This window comes from Schistocerca gregaria, chromosome 7 (genome assembly GCF_023897955.1).
Source record: "Schistocerca gregaria isolate iqSchGreg1 chromosome 7, iqSchGreg1.2, whole genome shotgun sequence".
Classification (NCBI taxonomy): Eukaryota; Metazoa; Arthropoda; class Insecta; order Orthoptera; family Acrididae; genus Schistocerca; species Schistocerca gregaria.
Window position 1 is genome coordinate 474,753,247 of NC_064926.1, and position 27,603 is coordinate 474,780,849.

Below are 27,603 nucleotides of genomic sequence, written 5' to 3' on the forward strand. Positions count from 1 at the left end.
AACAATGCATGATACAGTACAATAATGCATTTTCAGCTTAGAGTGACATAAATACCTATAACATAGAGAACGGCACTTATCAGATAAAAGCAAAACAAGCAATCCATTCAAACCAGACGAAGCACGCGAAAAAGGAAGGGTACCCGTATAAATATGGACGGAGCGCCTGACACAGCAATGGCTACATGGTAAAGCTTAACTGTTAAGCTTACGACTCGAACCAAACTACTGTAGCTGTATCTTCATCCATTCGACCTCAATTATGTTTCACGTTACAATGGACCAACTGTTTTTCGATTTGGAGGGGCGGTCAGAACTTTTCTCTCCCCTTGAATTTCGAGTCTCAAATTTCAGGAGCGGCTTAGATTTGGGAAAAAAATTTTTCCTTGATTTCAAACCTCATTTTTTGGGTGCAGCTTAGATTCGAGTGCGGCGTAGATTCGAGTAAATACGGTACTTACAGGACATCGACGAATTTTCAAATGGTCCCTCCTGTCCACCCAAGTTAGTGAAAATATGCCAGAGATATTCAAACGAGAGAATGATGTTCCTCTGGGATGTGTAATAAGTGTGACTTTGCTACACCAATCATCAGCAGTATGTCCACATCTGAGGTTCCTACACAGTGTTCGTTATTTGTGTAGGGTTTTGTTATATCCATCTCCTACTCAATTCTTGCAGTTGAGTAGACAGTTGGAAGATTTAAGATGATGGATATTAGATTTTCTTTGTGTGTGTGTGTGTGTGTGTGTGTGTGTGTGTGTGTGTGTTTTTTAAGTACTTCTGTGTGATAGGGATGGATTTTGTACCCTCATATTATACGGTTTTAAAAATTACAAACATGTTCATCTAATGATTTTTTAGTGAAGGCACTAATAATTTCAATGATTAGTGTGTTAATCATATCCAATCACCTTAAAAACTTTTTTACGTAATAGAAGCCTAATCATTGTCTCTCTTCAGCACAGGTTTTTCCGCCTGGAGTAACACTATATCTGTAGCATCTGATAAGTTGCACATGCCTCTGATATGTGGTAGCTCATTGAGGAGTTCAATCAGCAATGGCTGGATATGCTGTTGGTCAGCACCACCAGTTTGTTTTATTACTGTACACAATGCATGTAGCAGTGTAACATTCTCTGAGGACAAGGTCATGGCTTAGCCAGCCAGACTGCAAGGATAGTAAATATCTGTATTAAAAGCAAGAAAGTACAAAGGGGTTTGCAGAAGAAAGTACTTACCCACGAAAGTTTATTTTGCATGTTGTTTTTGCTGTGGTCTTCAGTCCTGAGACTGGTTTGATGCAGCTCTCCACGCTACTCTATCCTGTGCAAGCTTCTTCATCTCCCAGTACCTACTGCAACCTACATCCTTCTGAATCTGCTTAGTGTATTTATCTTTTGGTCTCCCTCTACGATTTTTGCCCTCCACGCTGCCCTACAATGCTAAATTTGTGATACCTTGATGCCTCAGAACATGTCCTACCAACTGGTTCCTTCTTCTCGTCAAGTTGTGCCACAATGTCCTCCTCTTCTCCCCAATTCTATTCAGTACCTCCTCATTAGTTATTTTGCATTACTTCATGATATATGTTTGATTAAATACAAACACAAGAACATAAATACAATAAGACAAAGTATTTTTTGTTGTAGACAGCATGCTCTACTGGTACATATGAAACTACAATAGGAGCGTGATTATACATCGAATTTGGATGTAATGTGGTATAAACTGTCCCCAAAATAAAATATCATTTATGAATTTGCACTCTCAGTATATCTTACATACTTGAGAAAATGTTATTTCAGTTTGCATGTAGGCTTTCTGTATTTTCTAAACAATAACCAGAATAGATGGACACAATTAAACATAACCTTTAGTTTGTCTTATCAACATATCAGGACTGTTTCTGGACAGAAACTTTGAATACACATATCACAGTTAACATTATGATGCAGTCAAAAAAGGGACTATGCAACAGTGCTTAGCAAAACTGAAGTGAGCACAATCAGCTTGTGGATTATAAATTAGTCATTCATTGTGTAGATTTCTGTGTACTTGTCACAATGTCACAGAAATGGAAAGCATATTTTGTGAGTGATAAACTAAAAATGGTTTATCAAGTGAAGAATGGTGAAAGTAAGTTTGCCATGAGAATGTGTTGTATCTGAAGGAACAATTAGTGGATGAGTGAATGAAGAGAATAAACTTAGTTTTGTGAATGCAGTTGACAGTTATGTTGGAATTGACAGAAGTAGAAAAAGACAGTGAACTTCATAATTGCCTTTATAGATGTTTTTTAATAAAAAACGTCAAGGTTTGCCACTTTGCAGGCCAACTATTAAAGTAGAAACTGAAAAATTTGACACTGATTTACATGATTTTATAACTTCTGATGGATGGTTTTCAAGATGGAAATGTTGCCGTGGTAATTGCCCAAATGACCACTGAAGGAGAAGTGAGATTTTGTGACTACCTGCTTCAGTTTTCCAAAATTCTACACAAGTAATTGTAGATGAAAATTTAAATGATCATTAAGTGTATAATTTTGATGAAATGGTACATTATTGTCTGTTGCGTCCAACTAGTTCTCTAGACAAGCAAAAATCAGGAAATATGATGGATTTGAAAATTAACATGGACACAATAGTCATCCTATTTGCCACAAATAAATCGGACTATAAGCTTGAAACCTCTTAGCATAGATAAAAGTAAAAGCTCAAGATGTTTCAGGTATGTAGAAATGTAATATTTACAATTCACTTACAGACATTCAAAGAATGCTTTAATGACATGACAATTTTCACCAATTGGTTTCAAGAAGAGCTTGTTCTTTCATTGAGAAAGCATCTATGGTCAATTAAGTTGAGAGAAGCAGCTCTACCAATCCTTGATCACTGTCCAGCTCATCCACCTGCTGATGTGTTGCAGTCAGAAGATAGAAAAAGAAAAACTTTGTTTTCCAAAAAAAAAAAAAAAAAAAAAAAAAAAGGCATTAATTCAGTCACTGGATCAATGCAGCATATGAGCATTTAAGGCTAATTTTCACCATGAACTCCTCAATTTAATGGTAAATTCAGGTGAGGAAAGGGAAATGTTCTTGAAATCGTAAATCTTAAGTGCGTTGTATTTCAGTAAGTCTGGTGTGATAAAGCATCAGTTTGATCACTAGTAGGAATTGCTGGAAAAAGTGTTCCATTGCCAAAAATATAATAGAGAAATGCTGTAGTGATGTAGGTTTAAACATCAGTAACACCCAGTCTGCGTGTGAATTTCTCCAGGGCAATATTGTTCTTGAACAGTTGAACCATTGGGTAGTCATTGTCAAAGAACAACAGACCAGAGACGAGGACATTATTGACACTGTTTGAAATGAGAGTAGTGGAGCTGTTGGGGATGAGGATGATGACGCTGACGAAGAAAGTGTAGATGATGATTGCAGTACATGTGAAATGTTGGATAATATAAATGAAGTGATTATATGTGGGGAGTGACAAAGTAAACTAAACCAAATTGTGTTGTTGCACCTGATGAGCATAAATCAATATACACTAAAGAAACTGCATAAAATGACCTGCCAAAGAAAGCTTGCCAACTTCTTCAAAGTAGTAGAATAATGATGTACTGTAGCCTGCAGGCAGTGCTTGAAATTATCATTCTGTATGTGATAGTGTACTCCATACCATTTTCAAACTGATGTTATTGTTTGGTCAATGTTTCATTGAAGTTTGTCTAATTGCTGTACCCTATGTGGTAAGTGTCTGAAATGGTTTACTTCTAATGTTCCTTAAATTGAAATACACTACACTACAGTATGTATAATATTGCATTATGTATTCTTCCTAATTGAAATTAATTGAAATGCACAGTTCGTCATTACATGGGTTTCTGTCAGTATATTGCGGGTACGCTATAACGCTGGAGTAAAGCGTGTCCTCTGACAACCATATTACACAGGCTTCTGCTGTACTTGATACCAGCTTGTGGTATGTTTGAAATCATTCATATACTGTGAGCAAATTCATCCTCATTTAACTGAGGGTTAGCACTTTCTTCTGCTGACTGCCTCATAAGAAACCTAATGTCATGGAAAACTGTGCATAGATTGAATGTATAACAGGGGAGGGAGTCATTAGATGGCTACTTGTACAAAATCTTTTACACCTAAAAGAGACTTCATATGGTTTGATCGTCCTTTCACTAGCTTCCTTAGGGACCAAAATGACTCGAATTAGTCAGAATTTAAACCCTGCAAATGGTGTGTATAAGTTACTCGTCATTACTGATACCCAGGTAACAGAGCTTGGGTGAGTAATCTTCCAGAGAGATTTGAAGATCAGATTAAAAGTGTGAAAAACAACAGGTCACATTTGTTCTTAATAATGAAAAAAGATAGGACATTTGAGAAGTTGTCAGACTCTTGTAACTTTAGATGATAACAAATTATGACAGGAGAATCAACATGTAAAAAAATCATAAAAAAGGGCCTGCACATTTAGACACAAACATTGTAACAAGAACACCTTAATATGTGCAATGATTGGAAGTAAGTATGCTTAAAAATTTGAAAAGCACACCTTTTTTAAGTTATTTCAATTAGTGATTGAAAGAATTTTGTTTGGAATTTTGTTTCAGATTTGAGGAATATAATGAATATGTGAACAGTAAGCTGACAGATTTGGTTCATTTATAACATCATTTGAGTAACTTATTTTCCGGACTGTATTAATGCAAATTTCATCTGATTCAGTTGTTGCCATTTATTCCAAATACTAGGTGCAGCTACAGATGGCAGTCATATTAAACTTGCATGAAAATGCCAGATAATGTAAAAGTATCAGTTAACTCTTCAGGAAGTATTGGTGGAATATGGACATTGTAACATAACTATTCTGTAACTCAGAAACATAAGGAAGAGATAGATTGCTACTGACTGTAAAGTTGACACATTGATTTGCAGACAGGCACAACAAAAAGATGCTTACACTTTAGCTTCTGACCAAAGCCTTTGTCAAAAGCTAATGTGTAAGAGTCTTTTTGTTGTGCCTGTCTTTTCCTTATATTATTGATATTCCAACCAGTAGTTTTCATTATTTTCTTCTGTAACTCAGACAGGTTGCAACTAAAAAAATGTGTTCAGTTTGCAAAAATTTTTATTACACATCCAGTTGTATATCTAGCTACTACATCTACATCAATACTCTGCAAGCCACCGTATGGTGCTTGGTGAAGGATTCCATGTACCATTACTAGTTATACCCTCCGCTGTTCCACTCGCAAATAGAACGAGAAAAAAAAATGACTGTCTATATGCCTCCTTATGAGCCCCAATTTCTCATATTTATCTTCAGTCTCTACGCACAATGTATGTAAGAGGCAGTAGGATAGTTCGGCAGTCAGCTTCAGATGCCGGTTGTCTAAATTTTCTCAATAGTTTTCCTCAAATAGAATGTCGTCTTCCTTCCAGGAATTCACATTTAAGTTCCCGAAGCATCACCGTAACACTTGCATGTTGTTTAAACCTACCGGAAACAAATCTTGCAGCCCGTCTTTGAATTGCTTCAGTATCTCCCTTCAATCCAACCTGGCACGGATTCCAAACATTTGAGCAGTACTCAAGAATAGGGGGCACCAGCATCCTATAAATGGTCTCCTTTACATGTGAACCACACTTTCCTAAAATTCTCCCGGTAAACTGAAGTCGACCAGTCACCTTCTCTACCACAGTTCTCATATGTTTGTTCCATTTCACATTACTTTGCAACGTTACGCCCAGATGTTTAAACAATTTCACTGTGTCAGGCAGGACACTACTGATATTATATCCAAACATTACAGGTTTGTTCTTCCTACCTATCTGCATTAACTTACATTTTTCCACGTTTAGAGCTAACTGCCATTATCACACCAACTAGAAATTCTGTCTGTAAGTTGTTTTGTATCTTTCTACAATCACTCAGCTTTGAAAGCTTACTGTACACCACAGCATCGTCAGGAAACAACACAGAATGCTGCCCACGCTGTCCACCAAATCATTTATGTGTATGGAGACGAACAAAGGTACTATCACACTTCCCTGGGACACTCCTGATGATACTCTTGTCTCTGATGAACACTCACCATCAAGGACAACATACTGGATTCTGTTACTTAAGAAGTCTTTGAACCACTCACGTATCTCTGAACCTATGCTCATACCTTCATTAACATCCTGGAATTGGGGTACCATGTCGAATGCTTTCCGGAAAGCTAGAAAAATGGAATCTATCTGTTGCCATTCATCCATAGGTCACAGTATATCATGTGAGAAAAGGGAAGCCAAGTTTCAAACAAGTGATAATTTCTAAAACCATACTGAATCATGCACGTAAGCTTCTCAGTCTCAAGGAAGTTTATTATATTCAAACTGAAAACACGTTAAAGATTCTGCAGCAAACCAAAGTTTCAGATATTGGTCTGTAATTTTGTGGTCTGTCCTTTTACCCTTCTTATATACTGGAGCCACCTGCACTTTTTTCCAGTTGCTTGGAACTATCTGCTGGGTGAGAGATTCATGATAACTGTAAACTAGGTAAAGTACCAATGCCATAAGATTCTCTTTGTAAAATCAAAATAGTAACAAAAGTAGTTACAGCTTATTGGAAGAGGTGACTTTGATAAAAAGACTGGATAACCAACAAAGAGGTAACATTGAAAATCTAAAAAGTGAATGCAACTGATCAATTATATATATTGGAGGTGAGAAACTTGAAATAAAAAGATCAGGATTCCTGGTCAAATGAATACGGTGTAATATCAGCATCAGCAAAAATTGCTATAACAGGAGGAAGATTCATTACAGATAGGTAGGGAGGTCAGAGAGTTAGTTGCTGGTTATTCTTATTGGAATTAATGGATTATTTTCATTAGAATCAACAGCAAAGCAACACCAATAGCAAAAATTCAGGTATATTTGCTGACATCACAGCATGGGATGCACAGATAAAGTACGTGTTGTCATGGGAACGCGTAATGCAGTGTGTAAAAGAATAATGTAATACTTGTGATGGACTGGGATGTGATAGTAGGGGCAGGAAAAGTAGTAGTTCTGGGAAAATGTGATCATTCGTAGTAGGAATGAGAGAGGAGAGAGACTGAATTCTGCAATAAATTTCACCTACTGATAGTGAATAAACAGTTAAAAAAACTGCAAGAGGAGGAGGAGTCCAGCTGGGCTGTGTCATGATCAGACATAGATTGCAATATTGGTTGTTGCATTATAAGGTGTGCCCAGTAGCAGATATACACTCGGATCACAAACTAGTAATGACGAAAAGTAGACTAAAGTTTGAGAATTGGCCCAAAGACTCAAAGTATAATGAAATGAGGTACCAAAATACTGAGTTGTTATGATGTAAGTTTGATCTTTAAGGAAGGTAACTGCAAAGCAGCTTTTGAGTTAAAGAATAAATACTTAAAATGATAAAAAACTTAAAAAATGATCAGGGGAAGACAGGAATACTGCAGAATAAGTCACTTAGGAATGGAAAATAAGTGGGAATGAGGGAAGCCAAGGTGAAAAAGCGACAGAAAAAATGTAAAGAAATTTAAAAGAATACTGTCATTAAAAGGACTGCTTCAGCATATGAAAAGATCAAAAAATCCCTTTGGTGAAATTAAAACAAGGGCATCAACATTCAGAGTGCAAGAGAAATTCCTCGATGAACACAGGAGGGAGCAGATAAATAGATGACATCAGAAGTCTCTAAAATAGGGAGGAACAAGTCTGTTGACAAAGAAGAAACAGAAGTCAATTTGGAAACAAAAAGATCCAGTATTAGAGTTTAACTGAGCTTTGAAAGATTTGTAATCAAATAAGACAGGAGTCATACATGGCATCCATTCAGAAATGCTAAAATTATTGGTGGAAGTGGCCACCAAATATTTATGGTTGTGTAAGGTCTGAGAGACAAGAGATGTATCATCAGAATTCTGGAAAAGTCATTCACATAGTCCAAAGATGGCAAAAGCAGGTAAGTGCAAGAACTATCTCGCAGTCAGCTTAACAACTCATGCATCTAAGTTGCCATCAAGAATAACATGCAAAAGAATAGAAAAGAAAACTGAGCACCTGTTAGATCAGTGACCGCACCAGAGGGACAGCTCATCATTATGAGTGATAGTGGAAACAAGGCATAAGAAAATTTAGGACATGTTCATAGGATTTATTGAATTAAAAAAAAAAAGCATTCAACAATGTGAAATGGTGCAAACTGTTTGAAAGTCTGAGAAAAATAGAAACAAGGTACAAGGATGGATGGGTTATCGGTTTGTGCATGACAGTGCATGGTACAAATATGTCCCAAAAAGCCGTGTGAAAAAATGTGATTTTCCAGGGGGTCGTATCTCGGTTTCTATTGACCAGAGATATTGGCTCAAATGTTTTGATAGCCTTGGTTCTGGTCACAGTTTGTATACCTTTTGGAAGAACAGGAATGCTGTAGCCTTCCTACAGTACAGGGTCAAAACATAAATACTACACACTTCCTCCACCCAGGCAAATTGAGAAAATTGCATGGCTCTTTTGCATTACATTCTACGGTGGGCTTTAGACCATTTATAGAAGCACAGTTTGTTCATGGGTGGTTTCCAGAGAAAACCCCAAAAAAGCTAGATTTTGGATTGGATAGTCACTTCTATAATTCCTGTTCGTGGCAAATCATTGAAATTAACTTTTTCCACATGCTTTCAAGATGATGATTTCAGGGAACGTTGGAACTTCTTTCAGTATCATTATCTGTTACCAAGAGCCAGAGACTTAAAGTTAATGTACTTGCGCACGTAATATTTGGTCTGCAGTGTAAACATAGTTTTGAGTGGTGTAGTGAACAGTTGGCAAGGGTTCGGAGGTCAAGAAACTGTCTTTATTCAGCATTTTCTCACCAATACAACTTTATTATTTGCTGTCTCTGTATAATGGGTACTTTACACCTTTACAAATATGTCCAAAGTGGTACTGCAGTGAAAAAAAGAGCTGAAAAAGCTCTAAACACGTGTGAAAATAACTTAAAATGACTGCCAAAAATTATGTGAAACTGAAGACTACAAATTCAGTAGAATATTTGTAATAAGTTTTACTCTTCTAAGATACAAGTAGTAAGTGCAATGTTTTCAATGAATAGTGATCAGTGAGCCAAGTATCCAGAAAAATATAAAGCACAGTTTTGCATTAACCTTATATTGTGTATAGTTAGTTGTTTGTTGTTTATGTGTGTCAAAGTATATAAATGTCGAAATCTATGAATAAACTGTGCTGACCTATAGAATTTCGACACGCAAATCGCCGAAGTGGTGTCAACTCTAAAAGACATGCACCAGGCGACCAGTCTACCTAACGTGAGGCCCTATCCACATGGCATTTCATTTCATTTCAGCTATAGAATTCATTTTGTATAAGCAGTACACCCTGCTGTAGCAGGAAAAAGACAGAAACCAGCAGAAAAACATTCATTTTGGGGCACAAAAAAGGCATACATGTTCTTTTTTAAATGTCTGTTAGAAAAGTGGGAAACTAGCTGCATCGGTTCTTACTCCAGCTACCTCACCAAAAATTTTGCCATTCGTGCTTTTTGTGCTGAAAGAGTAGCAGAGAGATGATGACTGTAGAAGAGAGGAGAGACAGTGCAAATGGGTGAGGGGGAGGGTGGGGGAGGAAGTGAGGTGATGTATGAAGAGAAAAAGTGGCCGTGAAAGACAGAGATAGATGAAGACAATAGTAATGGGAACCAGAGAGAGAGGAGTTAGTGATAGTCAGTGAAGGTAAAAAGAGTGAGAGAGGGATGGAGATAGCATGGGGGGAAAAAAAGAGAGGAGATAGTGGAAATGGAAAACGATGAATGAAGACCTTCCATAGGCTTGGGGGGTCTGAATCGTCCCAGACTGGTGAACTTTAACATAAATATAGAGCATATTTTGGACTGAAGTTTTAAACATGTTGATATAGGGAAACAGTTAGTTGGAACCCCCAGGTTTTTTTGGATTGCCGGGGTATGGGAGAAAGTGTCAGTGGGAAAGAAAGACAAAAGGAGATAGTATAAGTGAGAGTGGAGACTGTGGCAGTGGGATTTACTGTAAATCAATGGGAGAAAAAGGAGACAGTGGGAAGGATAAATTTATAGACAGTGGCAGTGAGAGGATGATGTTGAGTAAGAAGGCTTAACTACAGAGAGAGACTGCGTACAAGAATTTAGAATGTTGTATTCCAAAGAGCGCAAATATGTTTGTGTGACAAAATTTGTGGTGAGGAAGTTGGAATGAGGCAGCTGGTTCCCCACTTTTGTCATAGACTTTTAAAGAGGAACATATTCGCCATTTTTATGCTCTGAGAGGAGCATTTTTCTGCTAGCATACAACAACATGTGCAAGAACGAAGAGGGAATGCTAAGAATGGAAGACCAAGAATGAAGTGCTTAGATTAAAACGGATGTAAGACAGGGAAGTAGTCTTTCACCTCTGTTCTTCAGTGTATATGTTGAAGATGCAGTGAAGGAAGTACAAGAAAGATTCAAGAAAAGTGTTAAAATTCAGAGTGAAAGTATATTGGTTATCCTCAATAAGAATGAAAGGATTATTGCAAGACCTGTGGAATGGAGTTAAGTCTGATGAGTACAGAATATGTATTGTGAGTAACCAAAGAAAAACAAAAGTAATGAGTAGCAGAAATGAGATTAGCAGTAAACTTAATATCAAGTTTATAACAAAGAAATTTATCACCTTCCACTAACCATGCCAGAGATGCTTTTTTATTTTGTTTGTGCTATTTGCAGCTGAGGCAGGTATATAAATAAAAGGATTTACTAGTCCTGTAGCTTAATGGCCAGCTAATGACAAAAATGACCACATGGATCGTCACTAAATATTGGAACGGCTGTGAACATTCAATTCAGTATTTCCAGTTGATCATCTTAATCTCTAGCTAAACAATGAAACACAGGAAGTTTGTTTTGTTCTGTGGACTACAAACACGACCTAAATTGGAAAACACACCCATTAGGGTTACTGGGCTACCTTAATTCGGCATAAATTTACAGTATGCAGCAAATGATTTCAAAATGAAGAAAATATTTTATTCATCATATTCACATTCACTAATTATTTACAGAATCATCTTGTAGAGAATCTCTACATACATATATATATCATCATCAAAACACAGAAACTTCTTAGAAGGATTGTACCTGATGGCAGCCCTAGAACACTGTGCAGACATCTTCACAAAAGCATGGTGTTTGGACAATTGTTTCATAAAACACACATTAATGTTCTTTGTCAGTAATAGTATTTCACAAAAATAATGCCAAGGATGATTGTAGTACTAATACCAGAACAGACTTTTGCAAAGATGTATAATTGTACGTATAATGCTCGTAAGTCCCTGGCAAAGAAAATTTTGGCTTAGCCATCAAGAGTGAAAGAATGCTACAAATTCTGATAACAATAATTTGGAATGAAGAACTTAAACAATTCAAAACATGGTAACTAATTCACAAAGGTATTGCAGTAAATTGCCTAGCATTTGTGGATGACTGTCTCATACTTTCTGAAAGCCTGACATATGCAACAGTGCAAGTTAGCTGTCTTAAAGTGACAACCAACATGGCAGGCTTAAGGATTTCTGCAGATATACACAGTAGTGGAACCAGATTGCCTGTATTCTAAGAAATGTCTAGGATTAAATTACATACTTGATAAATTAGAAATATTAGAAAGAATTATTATATGGAAAATACTGGGTCTCCAGAACATACAGCATTTTGAAAATTAGGAAGTAACAATGAAATTTATCAGAACATAGGAAACATGTTGGAAAAGTAGAGAGATCACTATTTTTTGAACATCTTTACACAGAATGGATGACAGTAATCACCAAGCAGATCTTCAGATACCTAATGGGAAAAAAATTAACAACCACCTGGATTAAAAAGGTTATGAAAGATTTGGAAAGGACTAACATAAAGGGAGAAGACGAAATTAGTATAGGGAAGAGATTTTTAGGGAAAGGGTTTTAAAACTGGAAGAATTCAAAGGCAGGAGAGCAAAGAAAACTGGCAAAAACTGGTCTGAAGACAGGAAAAAAAATTTGTGAAATAAGGAAGGACTATGGGAAGAAAAAGAAAGAAAAACAAATGATTAAGGACTGAAATTGGAACATAACCTTCGGATTACCTGTTTACACCTCAATTGTATAAGGCTGTGCCAGACAAATAGGACAGTGTCAAGGGGGTGGGGGGGGGGGGGGGGGGGGGGGGCAGTAATCACCTTGCTACCCACAATGCTAAAATGGAACCTGTGAACTCTTTATGCTTAATTATGAATGTGATGTGTGTACTGAAGGTTTGTATCAACACCTCACATTATGAGGGCTGTGTAAGTAGTCCTTCTAAAAAAAAACCTGTGACTAACTACAGCATGTATACACAGTGTGTCCCAATTCTGTTAGGACTGCTTGTGTGAATTTCCAAACTGCAATGCTATTTCATGCCAAATTGTGGTGTTATGATCCTTGGAGTTTCAAAAACAGCTGCAGCAGGCATCCAGGCTGCAAATGTAACAATACACGTCTGAGATCTAATGGAAAATGGTTGTGGAGCAGTGAGGCTTCATAAAGTTTGAGTCCTCCAGCATGTGTGAATGAGAATTCATCAAATTTGATGCAGTACTAAGAGGCAGGTTCCTGGTTATTCCTCCATGATGACACCCCAGTCTACCAAGCGCTGATGACCTCGCTGTTGAGTGTCCTAAGCATACAACCACCACCACCACCACCACCACCACCACCACCACTACCCAGCCTATAAAGCAAGAGTTGTGAGCGAATTTTTGGCTAGCAAATATATCACAATCCTGGGCCACCCACCGTATACACCAGATTTGACTCCAGCCAACTTCTGATTGTTCCCTAAATTGAAGTTCGCAATGTAAGAATGCTGTTATGATGCAGTAAAGGACATCCAAGAAAATTGTAGTGCGGTACTAAATGCAAATCCAAAAAGGACTATGGTGACTGTTTCAGACCAATTTTAAAACAAATTCAGCTGTGTTTTGATTGAGGAGGAGACTATTTTGAATAAGTACAGTTATTTTGTGAACATAATCCATGACTCTCATTTTTCATAGCCACATTCCTAATGGAACGGGGGCACATTGTTTATGTGCCAGCAAAGCTCTAACAATTCTGCAATGTAATTTGTAACTCATAGAAGAATAAAATTCATGTACACATATTTACAATACAGATGCAGTGGTATGAATGTTCATGCTGCCAGGCAGTTTTTGTGTATTAAGTGACATGTTTTTGACGTATGTGCACAAGGGAAGATATACTAAAAGAAATTGACTGAAATAAGTGACCACAGGATATGTATGCTCTTTGTTCACAAAGCCCAGAAGGTACCCATGTTGGTGCTGTGTTCCTTGACTTTGATGCTCAAAGCACTATTGTACAAAATATCAGACCAGCTTTGTGACTGGCTTGAAGAGTTACAGGCAAATAATGCAGCATGTCATTCGTAGTGGAGAAAAATCTTCTGTTGTAAGAGTGTAAAAGTAACTTAAGTCATACCCCAGGGGAGTTTTACAGGACCTTACTGTTTGCAATATAACTGACTAGTTGATAATGTTGGAAGAAGCTCCTTTAGCAGATTGTGGAGAATTCTGTTACATATGAAAAAGTTACAAGAAAACCTGCAGTGATCAATGCTTGTTGCTGGGTTCAGCAGTTGTTCGTTGGCACAGACAAATGTATGATTACAGAGCTGTCATATAATTTCTGGAAACACATTCTTTAAATGTCTGGGAGTATACCTACGAATCAATTTAAAGTGAAATGAATACATATAGCTTACTGTAGGAAGGATAAATGTCAGACTGAGATACATGGAAAAATCGTCAGGAGGATTAGTAAATCCAGAAAGTCAGTAGCGTACTAAAGCCTCATCCTGAAAATACTAGAGTACTTCAAGTCGGGACCCTTTCTAAACAGAATTGATAGATGAAATAGAAGATGCAATGAAGAGCAGTGGCTGTTGTCACAGGGGCGTTTAGTTTGCATAAAAATGTTAGAGATGCTAATTCATCACAGAGTGGTTTACTGTTAGATTTCCAAGGGCATAATTCCTAAAAGTCAACCGATATATTGCTTCATCCTAACTACACCTCGTGAAAAGTTCAGGAAAGTAAAATTAGAGAACACAAGATCACGTGGAGGCTTCCCAACAATCTGTCTTCCCAACCACATTTCATGATTGGAACAGGAAAGGGGAGAAGTGATAGTTGTACATAATTACCCTCAGCCACACCTTATAAGATGGCTAGTGTAGTGTAGCTGTAGCTGTAGATGCAGGCAGGCAGGCATCTTAAAGCATACAACACAGAGGGAGGGACAAGGCAGACCATATCTGCAATGTTACCACAATAGATTTTCATTTAATATATAACCAGCTGAAAAATGCTGCTGTTGGAGAAAAAAAAGGTGAATATGCTCACCTTTAAAAGACTGATAGAAAACTGGGAAACCAACTGCCTCAGCCCTCATTCTGCTGTTCTCGCCAAAACATTTTTGCATCCTTCTTACACAAAACGTCCCCAATCCTTTTACCCCATCCTCTTTGTAGTGAAGCCTTCATACTTGGTATCTACCTCTCACTACCACTGTCTCTTGCCTCTCTCACAGTCTTTTCCTCCCATTGCCACTCTTTCCTGTCTATCCCACTTCCAGTCTTCATTCCTTTCTTATCCTTTTCCTTACCAGTCTCCTTCTCTGCCACTTTCACTTTCTTTCTCTGCACCATTGCCGTTTACTTTGTCTCTTTCTTTTTCTCTTCCATTGCCACTGGCTCCTTCTATCTCATTTGCAGTTTGGTGCATTTCTCATTGACCACCATTGTTTCCTCTTCAGACATGTCCTTGGGGGTGGTTTGCTCGGGTTTTGACCTCTACACTGCAAAACTTTAACATGTGGGCATAGGGGATGGAGAAAGATAGTCAAATGTTTTTGTGAGTTTGCAAGTTCAGGTGGGGGATTCCAGAACCAGCTCCCTCCCCCTCCAAAGCCTATTTATGGTCTCTCCACTCATCACTCTCATTCATTTCCATTGCTTTGCTCCCACGGCAGCTATCTTCATCCCCCCCCCCCTCTCTCTCTCTCTCTCTCTCTCTCTCTCTCTCTCTCTCTCTCTCTCTCTCCCCCCACACACGCGAGACAGATCTCTCTCTCTCTCTCTCTCTCTCTCTCTCTCTCTCTCTCTCTCTCTCTCTCTCTCTCTCTCCCTCCCTCTCCCTCTCCCCCCCTCTCCCCTCTCCCCCTGTCCATTTTCTCTCCTGGCTGGCTTCTTCCCTCCCTCCCTCCAATCAGTCTCCTATCATTTTGGCTCCCACTGGGACTATTTTCTCATTCTTCCACCATTACTGTCTCTATGCTGCTCTCTTTCAGTACAAAAAAGTGAATATGTTTCACATGCCAAAAGTTTTAGTGGGGAATGCGGAATGAGGATTGAGGTAACTGGTTCTCCACTTCCCCATCAGTCTTTTAAGAAGGATCATATTTGCCTTTTTTGTGCTCCAGCAGGAGCTTTCTTAGCTGGTTCCTCTCTTTCCCCCGTTAACACTTTGGAGAATGGCTGCTTAGAAGAGTATCAGACCTGGCCATTTATGCCCTGGTTTAAAGCATTACTGGCACATATGAAATTTATATATCTTAAAGTGTAATACACACAACTTCAAGATATATTTTTAGATTGCAAATTTTTGAATGGTGATGACAGGAAGTATAATTATCTTTAAAAAAGTGTGAGGGTAGTTCCTGAGCAATTTCTACCCCTTGGGCTTCCAAAATTTCTTGCTCATTTGACAGATGTGACACATTTGTAGCAGAATTACATCAAATTGCAAAACCTAATGAGTACGCACAAAAATAGGTCAGTAAGGTCCTATTGACTCAGCCATTTGCAACAGTAGTGTTATGCTTGTTAATGTTTGTTTTGAAATTGATAACAGAAGGCAGCAACAATCAAGGGACAGGTAAGGAGATGTCCATACATTGCTCTCATATCCAATGTTTCCAGTTCGCAAGTGATAGATGGCTTGCATGTCAAGAAAATTGTGGCTCGGCCTATGCTTGGGCACGACCAAAACACAAAATTGTGGCCTGATTTAATCGTAGGGTGTGCTGCTTTGCTTACTTAAAATGAATTCTGTGGGTCAGTAAAGTTTTGACACTTTATATACATGAACACATTTACATGCTTCGACAAATATAAACAAGAAATAAGTGTATAATATAATGTTAACACAAAATTGTCTCCCATCCAATGCAAGTTCACATTACACTACTACACCTAAAAATCTACAACATTTTTAGGCTCCACCTACAGTATATCAAAAAATACAATGTTCACTTTGCAAGAATAAAGAATTTCATCTGACTTCTTCCCTCTTTTGTGTAAAATGCACATGCAGCCAGGTTGAATAATTTCGAGGTAAAGACAGTCTGTATAGGTGTGAAGTGCACATTGTACAGATACAGCACATCATCAAAGTTTCAACGCTAAAAAGTGGTGCCCACTGTACAGAGACAGCCCATCATCAAATTTTCTTTGGAAAAAAAGTAGTGACTAAAAATGACGTCAGAACCCTTTCGATGACTCCAGAACCGTTGCCCCACATGTTCACTATGTTAATTGACACTACATATATGCCTCACACTGGATATTACGTGCATAATTATGGTAACTTTCAACCTCTGGATCTCTGTAACGGATAATGTTATCAAAAAAAGTTCCATTGTTCCCTGAGCATCATCATCTTGAAAACATTTGGCAAAAATTTTGACAATTTGTCATGAACAGAAATTACGGAAATGACCATCACTTCAATAGGTACTTTTGGTAGCCAAAATGAAGGTTTCTTTGAGATTTTCTCAGGAACAACCTGTGAACAAATTGTGCTTTTATAAGCGATCTAAGGTCCACGCGAGACCATACGTATTGCAAAAGAACCACCCCCTAAGCTCAATTAACCTGGGCTGGAAGAAATGCAAAGAGTTTAAATTTTGATCCTGTACTGTAAGATAGCTACAATATATCCGTTCTTCAGACAGGTATGCAAATTTTTGCTTGACCCAAGGTGATCCAAAACCCTTGATCCTTTATCTCTGTGATCAATAGAGCCTGAGACATGGTCATGTGAAAAATGGCATTTTCCCACCACACGGCTTTTTGGAATGCATTGGTACTGTGCTCTGTCATGCATGGATTAAATAGGGTGCATCAGTCAACCAATTAAAACCTTGTCTCCATGTGATGTAACATATCAAACAAATTGATGTGTCCCACACAATGTCTAACAATGCATCTAGACCACTTACTGCTTATACTTTACTGAAGATTTAAAAGGACGGGACGTCATTCCGCCTTATCATATCCACCGTTGGTTCACCAACATAAAAGCTGGCAAAGTACTTGGCCAATCTCCTCGCGCCATATCTGGGGCACTGTGAACATCATATTAAAAATTATGCAGATTTTTTTAAACTGAATCAATCATTTTTGACTTAGTGAGGGTGACATTTTAGTTTCGATGTGGTGGCACTGTTTACAGATGTGCCTTTCAAAGATGGTTTGGACCTATTATCCCAGTTGTTCGTAAGTGAAGTGGTCAAGCCATTTAGACACACACTTATATCGTCTTATTTTCTGTACAGTGGTCAGTGTTACTATCAGACAGATGGTGTTGCAATGGGTAGCTCGTTAGCTCCAGCATGTTGCAAACCTCTTCACAGAGAATTATAGGGATATTGCCTTAGACACACCACTGTTATAGCTTAGTTGTTTCTTTCAGTACATTGATGACATGTTAGTCACTTGGCCCCATGTATGTGATGATCTCGACAAGTTCTTGGAACTCCTCAACAGCATTAACAGTAACATCCAGAAGATAGAAAAAGTAGATGAATTGCCCTTCCTCGACATACTAGTCCACCGCAAACGAAATGGCTGCCTTGACCACAGCATCTATAGATAAACGACCCACACCAAACTGTAGTTGCATGCTATCAACCATCATCACCTGGTGCAGAGGTGCACTGTTTTACGAACATTGGTGCACTGTGCAAGAATGGTATCAGATGCTGATAACATGCCGCATGAGCAGAGCCACCTACACAAGATCTACATGACTCGGAACAAGACCGTCAACAAGATGATGGAAAATAAACTTGCTTTCTTAATGTTCTGTGACTCTGTGTTGTGCAAGATAAGCTACCTGCTGAAATGATACAAAGATCATATCACTCTTCAGACTGCCAAAAAAAAAATCTGTCAATTACTGATACCAGTTAAAGATGCAGTAGGTCTCAGACCACCTGGGATACACAAAATACCTTGAGTGACCAGTCCTATGTCAGACAAACAGTAAAAACTGTGGAACAATGCAGGAAGGAGCATGAGAGGTTTCATAGCCTATGCTACCCTGAGAAAACTGCCTTAGCTGAGCATGCTGTAGAAAACGAACACCGGATAAAATTTGATGAAACTTCTGTCGTAACTCGCATAAACGGCTTCAGGGATTGTGCAATTCAAGTATCCCTTGAGATAAAGGTCACCAATAGCACTCTAAACAGAGATGGCCGCCTTCAGCTCAGCACTGCGTGGGATCCAGTGATTGCGTGGTTGAAGTGAGCACATCGAACGCCGAGTCGGCATATGTCCTTATACGGCAATGCATCTGACACCAGTGACATCACAGCCAGCAACTAGTGTATATATTGGGTATGCCAGCAGCCCATGGCAGTCATGCCACTTGACAATGGCCAAGGAGAGCTTGACTATAATCTCATGTAATATTAATTACTTGACGCATGTGGAAAGACAAAAACTTTTTGTTCAGTGTTACTGCTGCAAGATTGCATTTTTACAAGCGAAGTGCTTGTTTTTAATTTTTATGGGGTGATTTCAATATGATCCTTAATTATTAAATGTTGCTCTTTGAAACTTACTTCAAAATATCTACTCCTTTTCAAACTTTAGATTCATCCATTGTAGGGCTGCTTGGACTGATAAGAATAGCACGAGCTGTCTTTGGTAATAAGATCTGTACATGCTGATTTTGTGTACAAATGGAATACACATTACAAGTTTTTGTAGTGACTGATTTATTAATGAACATACTACTGTGAAAATTATTTTTTAAGTACTTTCGCAAGAAAATTTATTATGTAATGATATTCTGTATGATGAAATTGAAGAAAAAAATGTGGGCAGGGTTTGAATCTGTACCACTAGCATGGTAGCTGTGAAACATAGCCCTTGCAGTATGTGTGATCATTCTAAAGATAATTAACATTATGGATATAAAAGGTACACATATAACTTAAGACTGATTTTGTCAGAAACTAGGGGCTTTCAAATGAAAAGCCGATGTTCAGACACTCAGACAGATTACTCTGCAAAATATTAAAGGCTCATCAAAATCCATGATTAACAGCTCTGATGGTCCCCTTCTCAGTTGTAACTGGCTTACCTACGCAAGTGGGGCTCTGTTGGGGACGGACGAATGATTCCCTAACATCTTGTAGGGCCAAAACGGTTCACAATAACAACAAAATGAAAACTCCCAGTGGAAGTGGTAGGCTACTGTATGGTTTTCCTACCCACTCCCAACATGCAGAGCGCCCACCTGACACATCTATTTCAGTGATGAATCAATGAAACATAACAATGCCAGTGCATAATAATACTCTAGAGAATATCCCTGTTTTATGTACAAAAGCTTGTGGAGGGAGTTGCTGGTGTTCAGTGGACTGTTCTTCCTCATCCACCCCACAAGCCACATCTTGCACTTTCTGATTTCCATCTGTTTGGCCCAGTGAAGGATTCACTCCATGGGAAGCAGTAAATGGATGATGGGAGGTTATCGATGTAGCAAGATGTTGGCTCCAACATTGACCAGTAGGGTCGTACCATGTAGGCATATAGCCCCTCCCAGTAAGACTATCGGAGTGAAAGGAGATCATGTTGAAAGAAAGGGTTTTGTAGCCAAAGAGTGGGGAATAATATGGTGTATTGGAATCCTGCATAAAACAAAGGGGTTTTCAGAAACAAGTTTCGCATTGCTTAATGAATGCCCCTCTTACTCTCTTACTTATAAGTTAATTGGGGTCCAAATACATAAGATTGCTACTTGATATGATGACTGTTTTCACTGAGGGTGTTGCGCATTTCAACAACTGTAGGATATGTCCAAGTCCTTTGCTGTGCAGTAGGTAATGTAGGCATTTCACTGGATGTCATTGTCTCTATTAGCAGGGTGCCATTCCATAACCTTTTAAAAGACTTATGAAATGAATGCTTCTAAAAGTCCTGTGTGTAGAGCATGAAATGAATGCTTCTAAAAGTCCTCTGTCGTATATTGATACTTATGAAATGCTCTACACATTATATAAGTAATGCCAAATGTAACGTGGTGGTTTAAATCATTTTAACCGTTATCCATGTAGATGGTCCATCACTGAGCCCAGTTGATGTTTGGTTTTAAAATGAAAGCAGCTGATGGTCAAACGTGGATTTTATACATATTTGCAGAAGTCTGGGCTATTCAGATAACTAATACAGGCAAGTATTATGAACATGGAAGTTTTTGTAAACTAGAAGCCCTTTGGTTCTGCTTGTGGATGACAGCATCCTTATATTTTCAACTCAGTGATGCTTTTTCTGCTGTAACAGTACTTAAAAATTGCAGCATTGGTTTCACAGAAAACCCTGCTGCGTACAGGATAATTAAGCTGCTGGAACTGATGCGTGAAGTAGGCCATTCCATTAATTTCTCCTGAGTAAAATCACATTGTGGGCTCACTGGCAATGAAGCTATTGACCTCGTAGCCAAAGAACCTGCTGTGACGGGGCATACTACTTGTACTGCAATTTCATGCATTGTTTACCAATAAGTTCTGCACAGAGGCATGATAGAAGAATGGCAACAGGAATTGGAGATGAGAAGTGTGCAGTGATTTACCTGTCAGTCCCCCGTTTCACATAATCTCATACAAATTCAGTGCCTAGGCACCTTGCCTTTCTAATAGCCAGACTCAGTATTTAACCATGGATGTCTCCATAAACAACTTTACACACTGCACATCATAGGTACATTTTTCTGCTCTTGGAGAAGAGGATGACGCAGATCACCTATTCTTTGGGTGGCCCAGACTACGTGAAATACTACAATCCTTTAACCACAACTTTCAAAGCTTATTCACCTACATGATTGCTTTGTAAGCGACATAGGATCAGAGACTTTCACACGTTATGTACAAATTCAGTGTTGCTGCAAGTATTCACTTCAAAAATCAACATATTACTGACAATGTACTGCATAAAAGCATTCTACAATGGTTACATTACAACTCTAATTTTCTATCAATACCTATATATTTTATCTTAAGTATGAGCTGGTAAGCCAAAGGCCAGTAAATTATATTTAAAAAATACTATTAATGTCCATTAGAAGATCAGAGTTGGAGTGAATCTGTAATAAAGGTAATGGGGGAGGGAACTATTGTACTGTGATTCTACATCTACATCTATACTCTGCAAATCGCTGAGAGATGCATGGCGTAGGGTACACCCCATTGTCCGTGTTATTAGGGTTTCTTTCCGTTACATTGACTTATCGAATGTGGGAAGAATGACACAATTCTTTTGTGTTTGTAGTAATTGTTCTGATCTTGTCCTCATGATCTGTATGTGAGCAATAAATCGGGGATTGTATTATATTTCTATACTAACCATTTAATAAAGCCAGTTTTTGAAACTTTCTTGGGAAACCTTATGTCCATCCTCAAGAGTCTTCCAGTTCAGTTCCTTCAGTATCTCTGTGTGACACTCCCACACACAGATCAAACAAATCTGTGATAATTCATGGTGCCCTTCTCTATATATATTCAATATCCCTTGTTTGTTCTATTTGGTATGTGTTCCACACACTTGAACAATATTCTAGAACTGGTCACGAGTCATTTGTAAGCAATCTCCTTCGTGGACTTGGTGCACTTCACTAGTATAGTATCAATGAACCAAAGGCTACCACCTGCTTCACCCACAACTAAGGCTGTGTGATCTTCCCACTTCATAGCCCTACAAAGTGTTGCACCTGGGTAATGGTATGAGTTGGCCAACTCCAACATTGACTCATTGATATTATAGTTGTAGGATACTAAGTTTTTGTTTTTTATTCATTTTGTGAAGCAAACAATTTTATATTTCTGAATGTTTAAAGCAAATTGCCAGTCTTTTCCTCATGATGACTTTAGATAAAATGCCTGACCCATAAGGGATGTTTCTTTCATATTTTTCCTTTAGACCATGTTTAAATGTGATTGATTCCCAAAGTTTTGATTGATTGTTGATATTAACTTAATTGGAAAATCAGCTGCTTTTCTCCCCCCCCCCCCCCCCCCCCCCCTCCCCCCGAAGCGTGCGTGTGCGTGCGCGTTGAGATCACAATGGTGTCATCAATCCGAAGGTTGGTGTGAACACCATAGACCTTTACTAGACATGGCCATATTGGAGTTGGTGTGGTGTTGCCTGCCTCTGAACTTCGAGATGACATACTAGCCAATTACGGGAGGGATCTGCAGTGTAACATGACACCAAACCATCGCTCAAAACAATGCATCATAATGGTAAAATTGCGTAATTATTCAGAAATAGTGCCAGATATGAATGGAGAATGCGGCAGCTTAAAAATACTGTAGAGAGTTGTACAGTTTAATGTTCATGAAATAAGGTGACCTCATCACTGTTATTAGATGCCATCAAAATAATAAAAAGTATTTTATTTCCAGTACCCCAGAAGATCATTGATACAAGAACATTTACGAGACCTAAGAAGCGTGTCAGCCGTCCTGCTCTGGAGACGATGTTGGAAGTGCCAATTATGGAAAACCGGCAGTTATTATCATCTCCTTGGTTTGCAAAGAACAATCTGTTGTCTTTGCGAGACAACATAGATGATGTCACTATATCATTTTCATCTGACGCTGACATTACAAATAAAACTCTGTGTAAAAGTGTTTCTCCAAGCATAAATTCATCTCCTCATATGTCTGGTGTGCAGGTAAGACTATTAAGTAGCTATTTTTGTTTATGATAAACCAAGGCAAAACAATTACTGTAGTGCCACAGAATAAATTACAGAGATATACTCAATTAATATTAAAACTACACCAGCTTTTTATTATTTGCATTGCACTACTTCAGGAACAGCCATGTTATAATAAAATTGAATTCCTCGCATATTAACAATTAATGGAAACTTATTTAAAAGCTTTTTTCTCCAAGCTTGTGCATCATCTCTTGGATGACGTTTTAAACTATGCTCTTAAAATCTGTTCAAAACCTTATTGTGCTGCAGTGAGTTTTGACAGTTTACAACTGAAGTAAAATGTGTATGTTACACTATAAATAAAGGACTAGAACCAGAACTATGTCAAAATAATTTTGAAAAAATTGCAATATTTATTTAAACATTGTTGAGTCACCATTTTATTCCCTTTGTGTGTGAAACAATTAAATTAGGACACAAGTAATTTATGATCAAGATATGGGACAATATTCTTTGGATGTAGCAACTTCCATTACTGACCTACTAGACATAGCCAGTTCTGTTTTTTATATGGTTGGACAGAAACAGTTTTGCCACAGCCTTTTATTAAACTGTAAACAAAAAGCTCACTCCTTTATTTCAGGAACCCTATTAATTATCCAAAATTGAATTCCTTCCAGTGTGTTTCAGTTCAGCTGTACAGTATGTTTAAGATTTAGAGCCAGATATACCTGTTAGGTAACAAATATTGGAGAGTTGATTTTACATATTTTAAACCATTTGTTCCTTATATGCTTCATTTTGTTTCACACTTGTTGTCAGAATAATTCACATCCGTTCCAACTGTGTTGTCATTGGCCTTTTTTTTTTTTTTTTTTTTTTTTTTTTTTTTTTTTTTTTTTTTTTTTTTTTTCCCAATTCGCTTCATCTCTTATTTCTTACACCCTTTTCTAGGGGTAGAGTCCACACTTACATTCTTCTTTGTATTTTTTCAATTAACTATGAGAATGATGTTACTTGTAGCATTATGCAAACAGCACTGATTATTGGCGAAGCTTCCAATCTGACAACCACAATGTCTTACACAATATTGCATGTAGCCTACACCTAATCTAAGTTTGCCAACACTCACTACCCAAATGCCAGTTCTGGAACGTTTTTAAAAAGTAACTTTTTTAAAAATTACTCAACTTCAATTAACATTTTAAATCAACAATAATTTTAAAGTGTCGAAATTTTCAAATACATGTGGTCAGTGCTGATACAGAGCCTGTAGCTGATTTTATGTGGGACATGGCTAGCTTTGATGTGGGCAGGACATGGCCAGTTTCATTTCTTACATGCAAGGAACATGGACAGTTTTGTTAATAATGGCCAATTTTAAAGCTGCTTTCTAGGTACTTACGGTCAGTATTGTTGAATGAAGGTATTGCAAGATAGTCATTGCTACCAGTAGAATCAAAATTCATTCCTAACCTTTTTTAGTGGACATAGCCATTTTTTATTCTAGCCCCCCCTCAGTTCTGTTATCACTGGTAGCTTACTTTAAAGCTTAATATCATGTATACCTCATGTCCAATATTGCATGTTATATACACTGTGTGATCAAAAGTATGAGCACACCTGGCTGAAAACGACTTAAAAGTTCGTGGCACCCTCCATCGATAATCCTGGAATTCAGTGTGGTGTTGGCTCACCCTTAGCCTTGATGACAGCTTCCACTCTCACAGACATATGATCAATCTGCTGCTGGAAGGTTTCTTGGGGGATGGCAGCCCATTCTTCATGGAGTGGTGCACTGAGGAGAGGTATCGATGTCAGCTGGTGAGACCTGGCATGAAGTCAGCATTCTGAAATATCCCATAGGTGGCCCATAGGATTCAGGTCAGGACTCTGTGTAGGCCAGTCCATTACAGGGATGTTATTCTTGTGTAACCATTCCACCACAGGCTTCGCTTTATGAACAGGTGCTCCATTGTGTTGAAAGATGCAATCACCATCCATGAATTGCTCTTCAACAGTGGGAAGCAAGAAGGTGCTCAAAACATCAATGTAGGCCTGTGCTGTGATAGTGCCATGCAAAAAAGCAAAACAACATGAGAAACACCACCACCTCTGAATTTTACCATTGGCAGTACACACACTGGCAGATAACGTTTACCAGGCATTTGTCATACCCACACCCTGCCATCGGATTGCCACATTCTGTACCTGATTCGCCACTGCACACAACGTTTTTCTTCTGTTCAATTGTCCAATGTTTATGCTCCCTACACCAAGTGCAGTGTCATTTGGCACTTATCAGCATGATGTGTGGCTTATGAGCAGCTGCTCGACCATGAAATCAGTTTTATAACCTCCCACCTAACTGTCATAATACTTCTATTGGATCCTGATGCAGCTTGGAATTTCTGTGTGGTGGTCGGGATATGTGTCAGCCTATTACTTATGACCCTCTTCAACTGTTTGCAATCTGTCAGTCAACAAATGAGGTTGGCCTGTACGCTTTTGTGCTGTGTGTCCCTTCACGTTTCGTTTTCTTTATCATATCGGAAACAGTTGACCTAAGGGTGTTCAGGAGTGTGGAAATCTCGCGTACAGACATAGGATACAAGTGACGTCCAATCACCTGACCACATTCAAAGTCAATAAGTTCCACAGAGTGTCCCATTCTGCTGTCTCACGATGTCTAGTGACTACTGAGGTCAATGGTACAGAGTACCTGGCAGTAGGTGGCAGTGCAACACACCTACTACGAAAAATGTATGTTTTTGGGGTTGCCCGGATACTTTTGATCACATAGTGTGTCTAGTTAATGCTGTGGAAACAATCGGCATATAAACAAAGACAAGTGTATTGTACATCAGAGTTGTGGTATTACATGTAAGTAACATCTAATTTTCAAATTCTTTGTGTGTGGTACAACTGAATAAGGTTTCCATGCTACGTCAGTTTGTAAACCAGATGTGGTGTATTGAACTGTCAGTGTTAAGTGATTAGTAGCATCGAAGTGCATAGTGGAACACCAAATTATTTCATTATCTTGTTATATTATTATATTATATTGTATTATTACGTACACTCAGGTTATCCAAAGGAAAAAAAAAAACAACTTGTTGACAATATTATGGAAATCAGATACTAGATAAGATATTGCAAGTAGAATTTGACAGAGCTTTAAGGCAAAAGAAGGCTCACAGAATTGACAATTTTCTGAGAATTATTCAGATCCTTGAGAGATAACGCTGTGCTCCCAGTGTGCAGGATAAATGAGGCAAGCGAAATACCCTCAGAATTCAACAAGAATGTAATAATTCCAAAGAAGGCCAGTGCTGTCAGGTGTGAATTTGCCAGACCATCCAGTTAACAAGTCATGGTTGCAAGATAGTGACATGAATTATTTATAGAGGAATGAAAACAGTAATAGCTGATCTTGGGAAAGATCAGTTTCAGTTTCACAGAAATACAGGAAATGCAAGGCATTATTAAGATACGTTAGTCAGATTTAAGAAAGGCAAAGCTGTGTTTATAGGATTTGTCAGTTTGGGGAAAAGTTTAGACAGTGTTGATTAGAATTTTCTCTTTGAAATTCTGAATACAGAAGGAATAAAATATTAAGAGTGAAAGGTTATATATAACTTCTACAGAAACCAGTTCTAAGAGTCACAGGACATAAAATGGAGGTAGCAATTGACAAAGGAGTCCCCCTAGCGGTGCTCGCCACTCTTTGCCGGATTCGTGCTTGGCTGCCACAGAGCCACAGCCTTTGCAGCATTTTTTCTCTTCCGTGCTGCATGTCTATCCTCTTGCTAATGTTTTTCCCCTCCCTTGGAGAACATGTCTGAGTTGTTCTTGGGGATGTTGGAGATTGTCTATCACGGACACAAGAACAGTCTCACCTTCATTTTTTGCTCCTTTCTTTGTTTACCTTCTCTTGTTCCTCTGCTTTGGCGTTTCAGGCTTCTCTTTTTCTTCTTCCTCCCTGTGCTCCTGAAGGCCAGCCCATGCATCTGATGCATAACAGGTGACTGGGTAATGCATAGTCCCTGGCCCTGGGTTGACAGGTAGGGTTCGCATGTACCCCCTGGTACAGACCAGGCAGGGTTTGCACGCACTCCCTGGTACAGGCCAGGCCAAGGGAGGCATGATTGCCTGAGCTACAGTCGTCCCAGATTTCCAGTTGATCCCTCTGTCAGGTGTTAGAGAGGTGTGACCAATCACCTAAGGCAGGTGTGCCCCCTTGTAAAGGGGCCCCCCCAGTTGAAAGGTGCACGCCTTCAGAGACGCTGGCAATCATGGAGAATTTTCTTGCAATGAGTCAATCACCTTCCCAGTTAATGTCTACGAAATGTAAAAGTAATGAGGCTAAAGATTCAAAGACCCTCCTCATTGCACCATGGTTCCTTGTGGTCTTACATACTGAAGGCAGTCAGTCCTTTGCCACAGTAAACCCCTTTATTATTCAGAAAT

At 38.5% G+C, this 27,603-nt stretch overlaps 1 protein-coding gene across 2 annotated transcripts in view; it reads left to right on the plus strand.

Annotated features, from left to right (window-relative positions):
* Window positions 1–27,603, plus strand: part of LOC126281293 (uncharacterized) — a 153,267-nt gene that overhangs the window by 19,297 nt on the left and 106,367 nt on the right. For both annotated transcript variants that reach the window (XM_049980120.1, XM_049980121.1), the window contains exon 3: window positions 22,874–23,145. In XM_049980120.1, coding sequence (XP_049836077.1) covers window positions 22,874–23,145 — 272 coding nt within the window. The remainder of the gene's footprint in view (window positions 1–22,873; window positions 23,146–27,603) is intronic.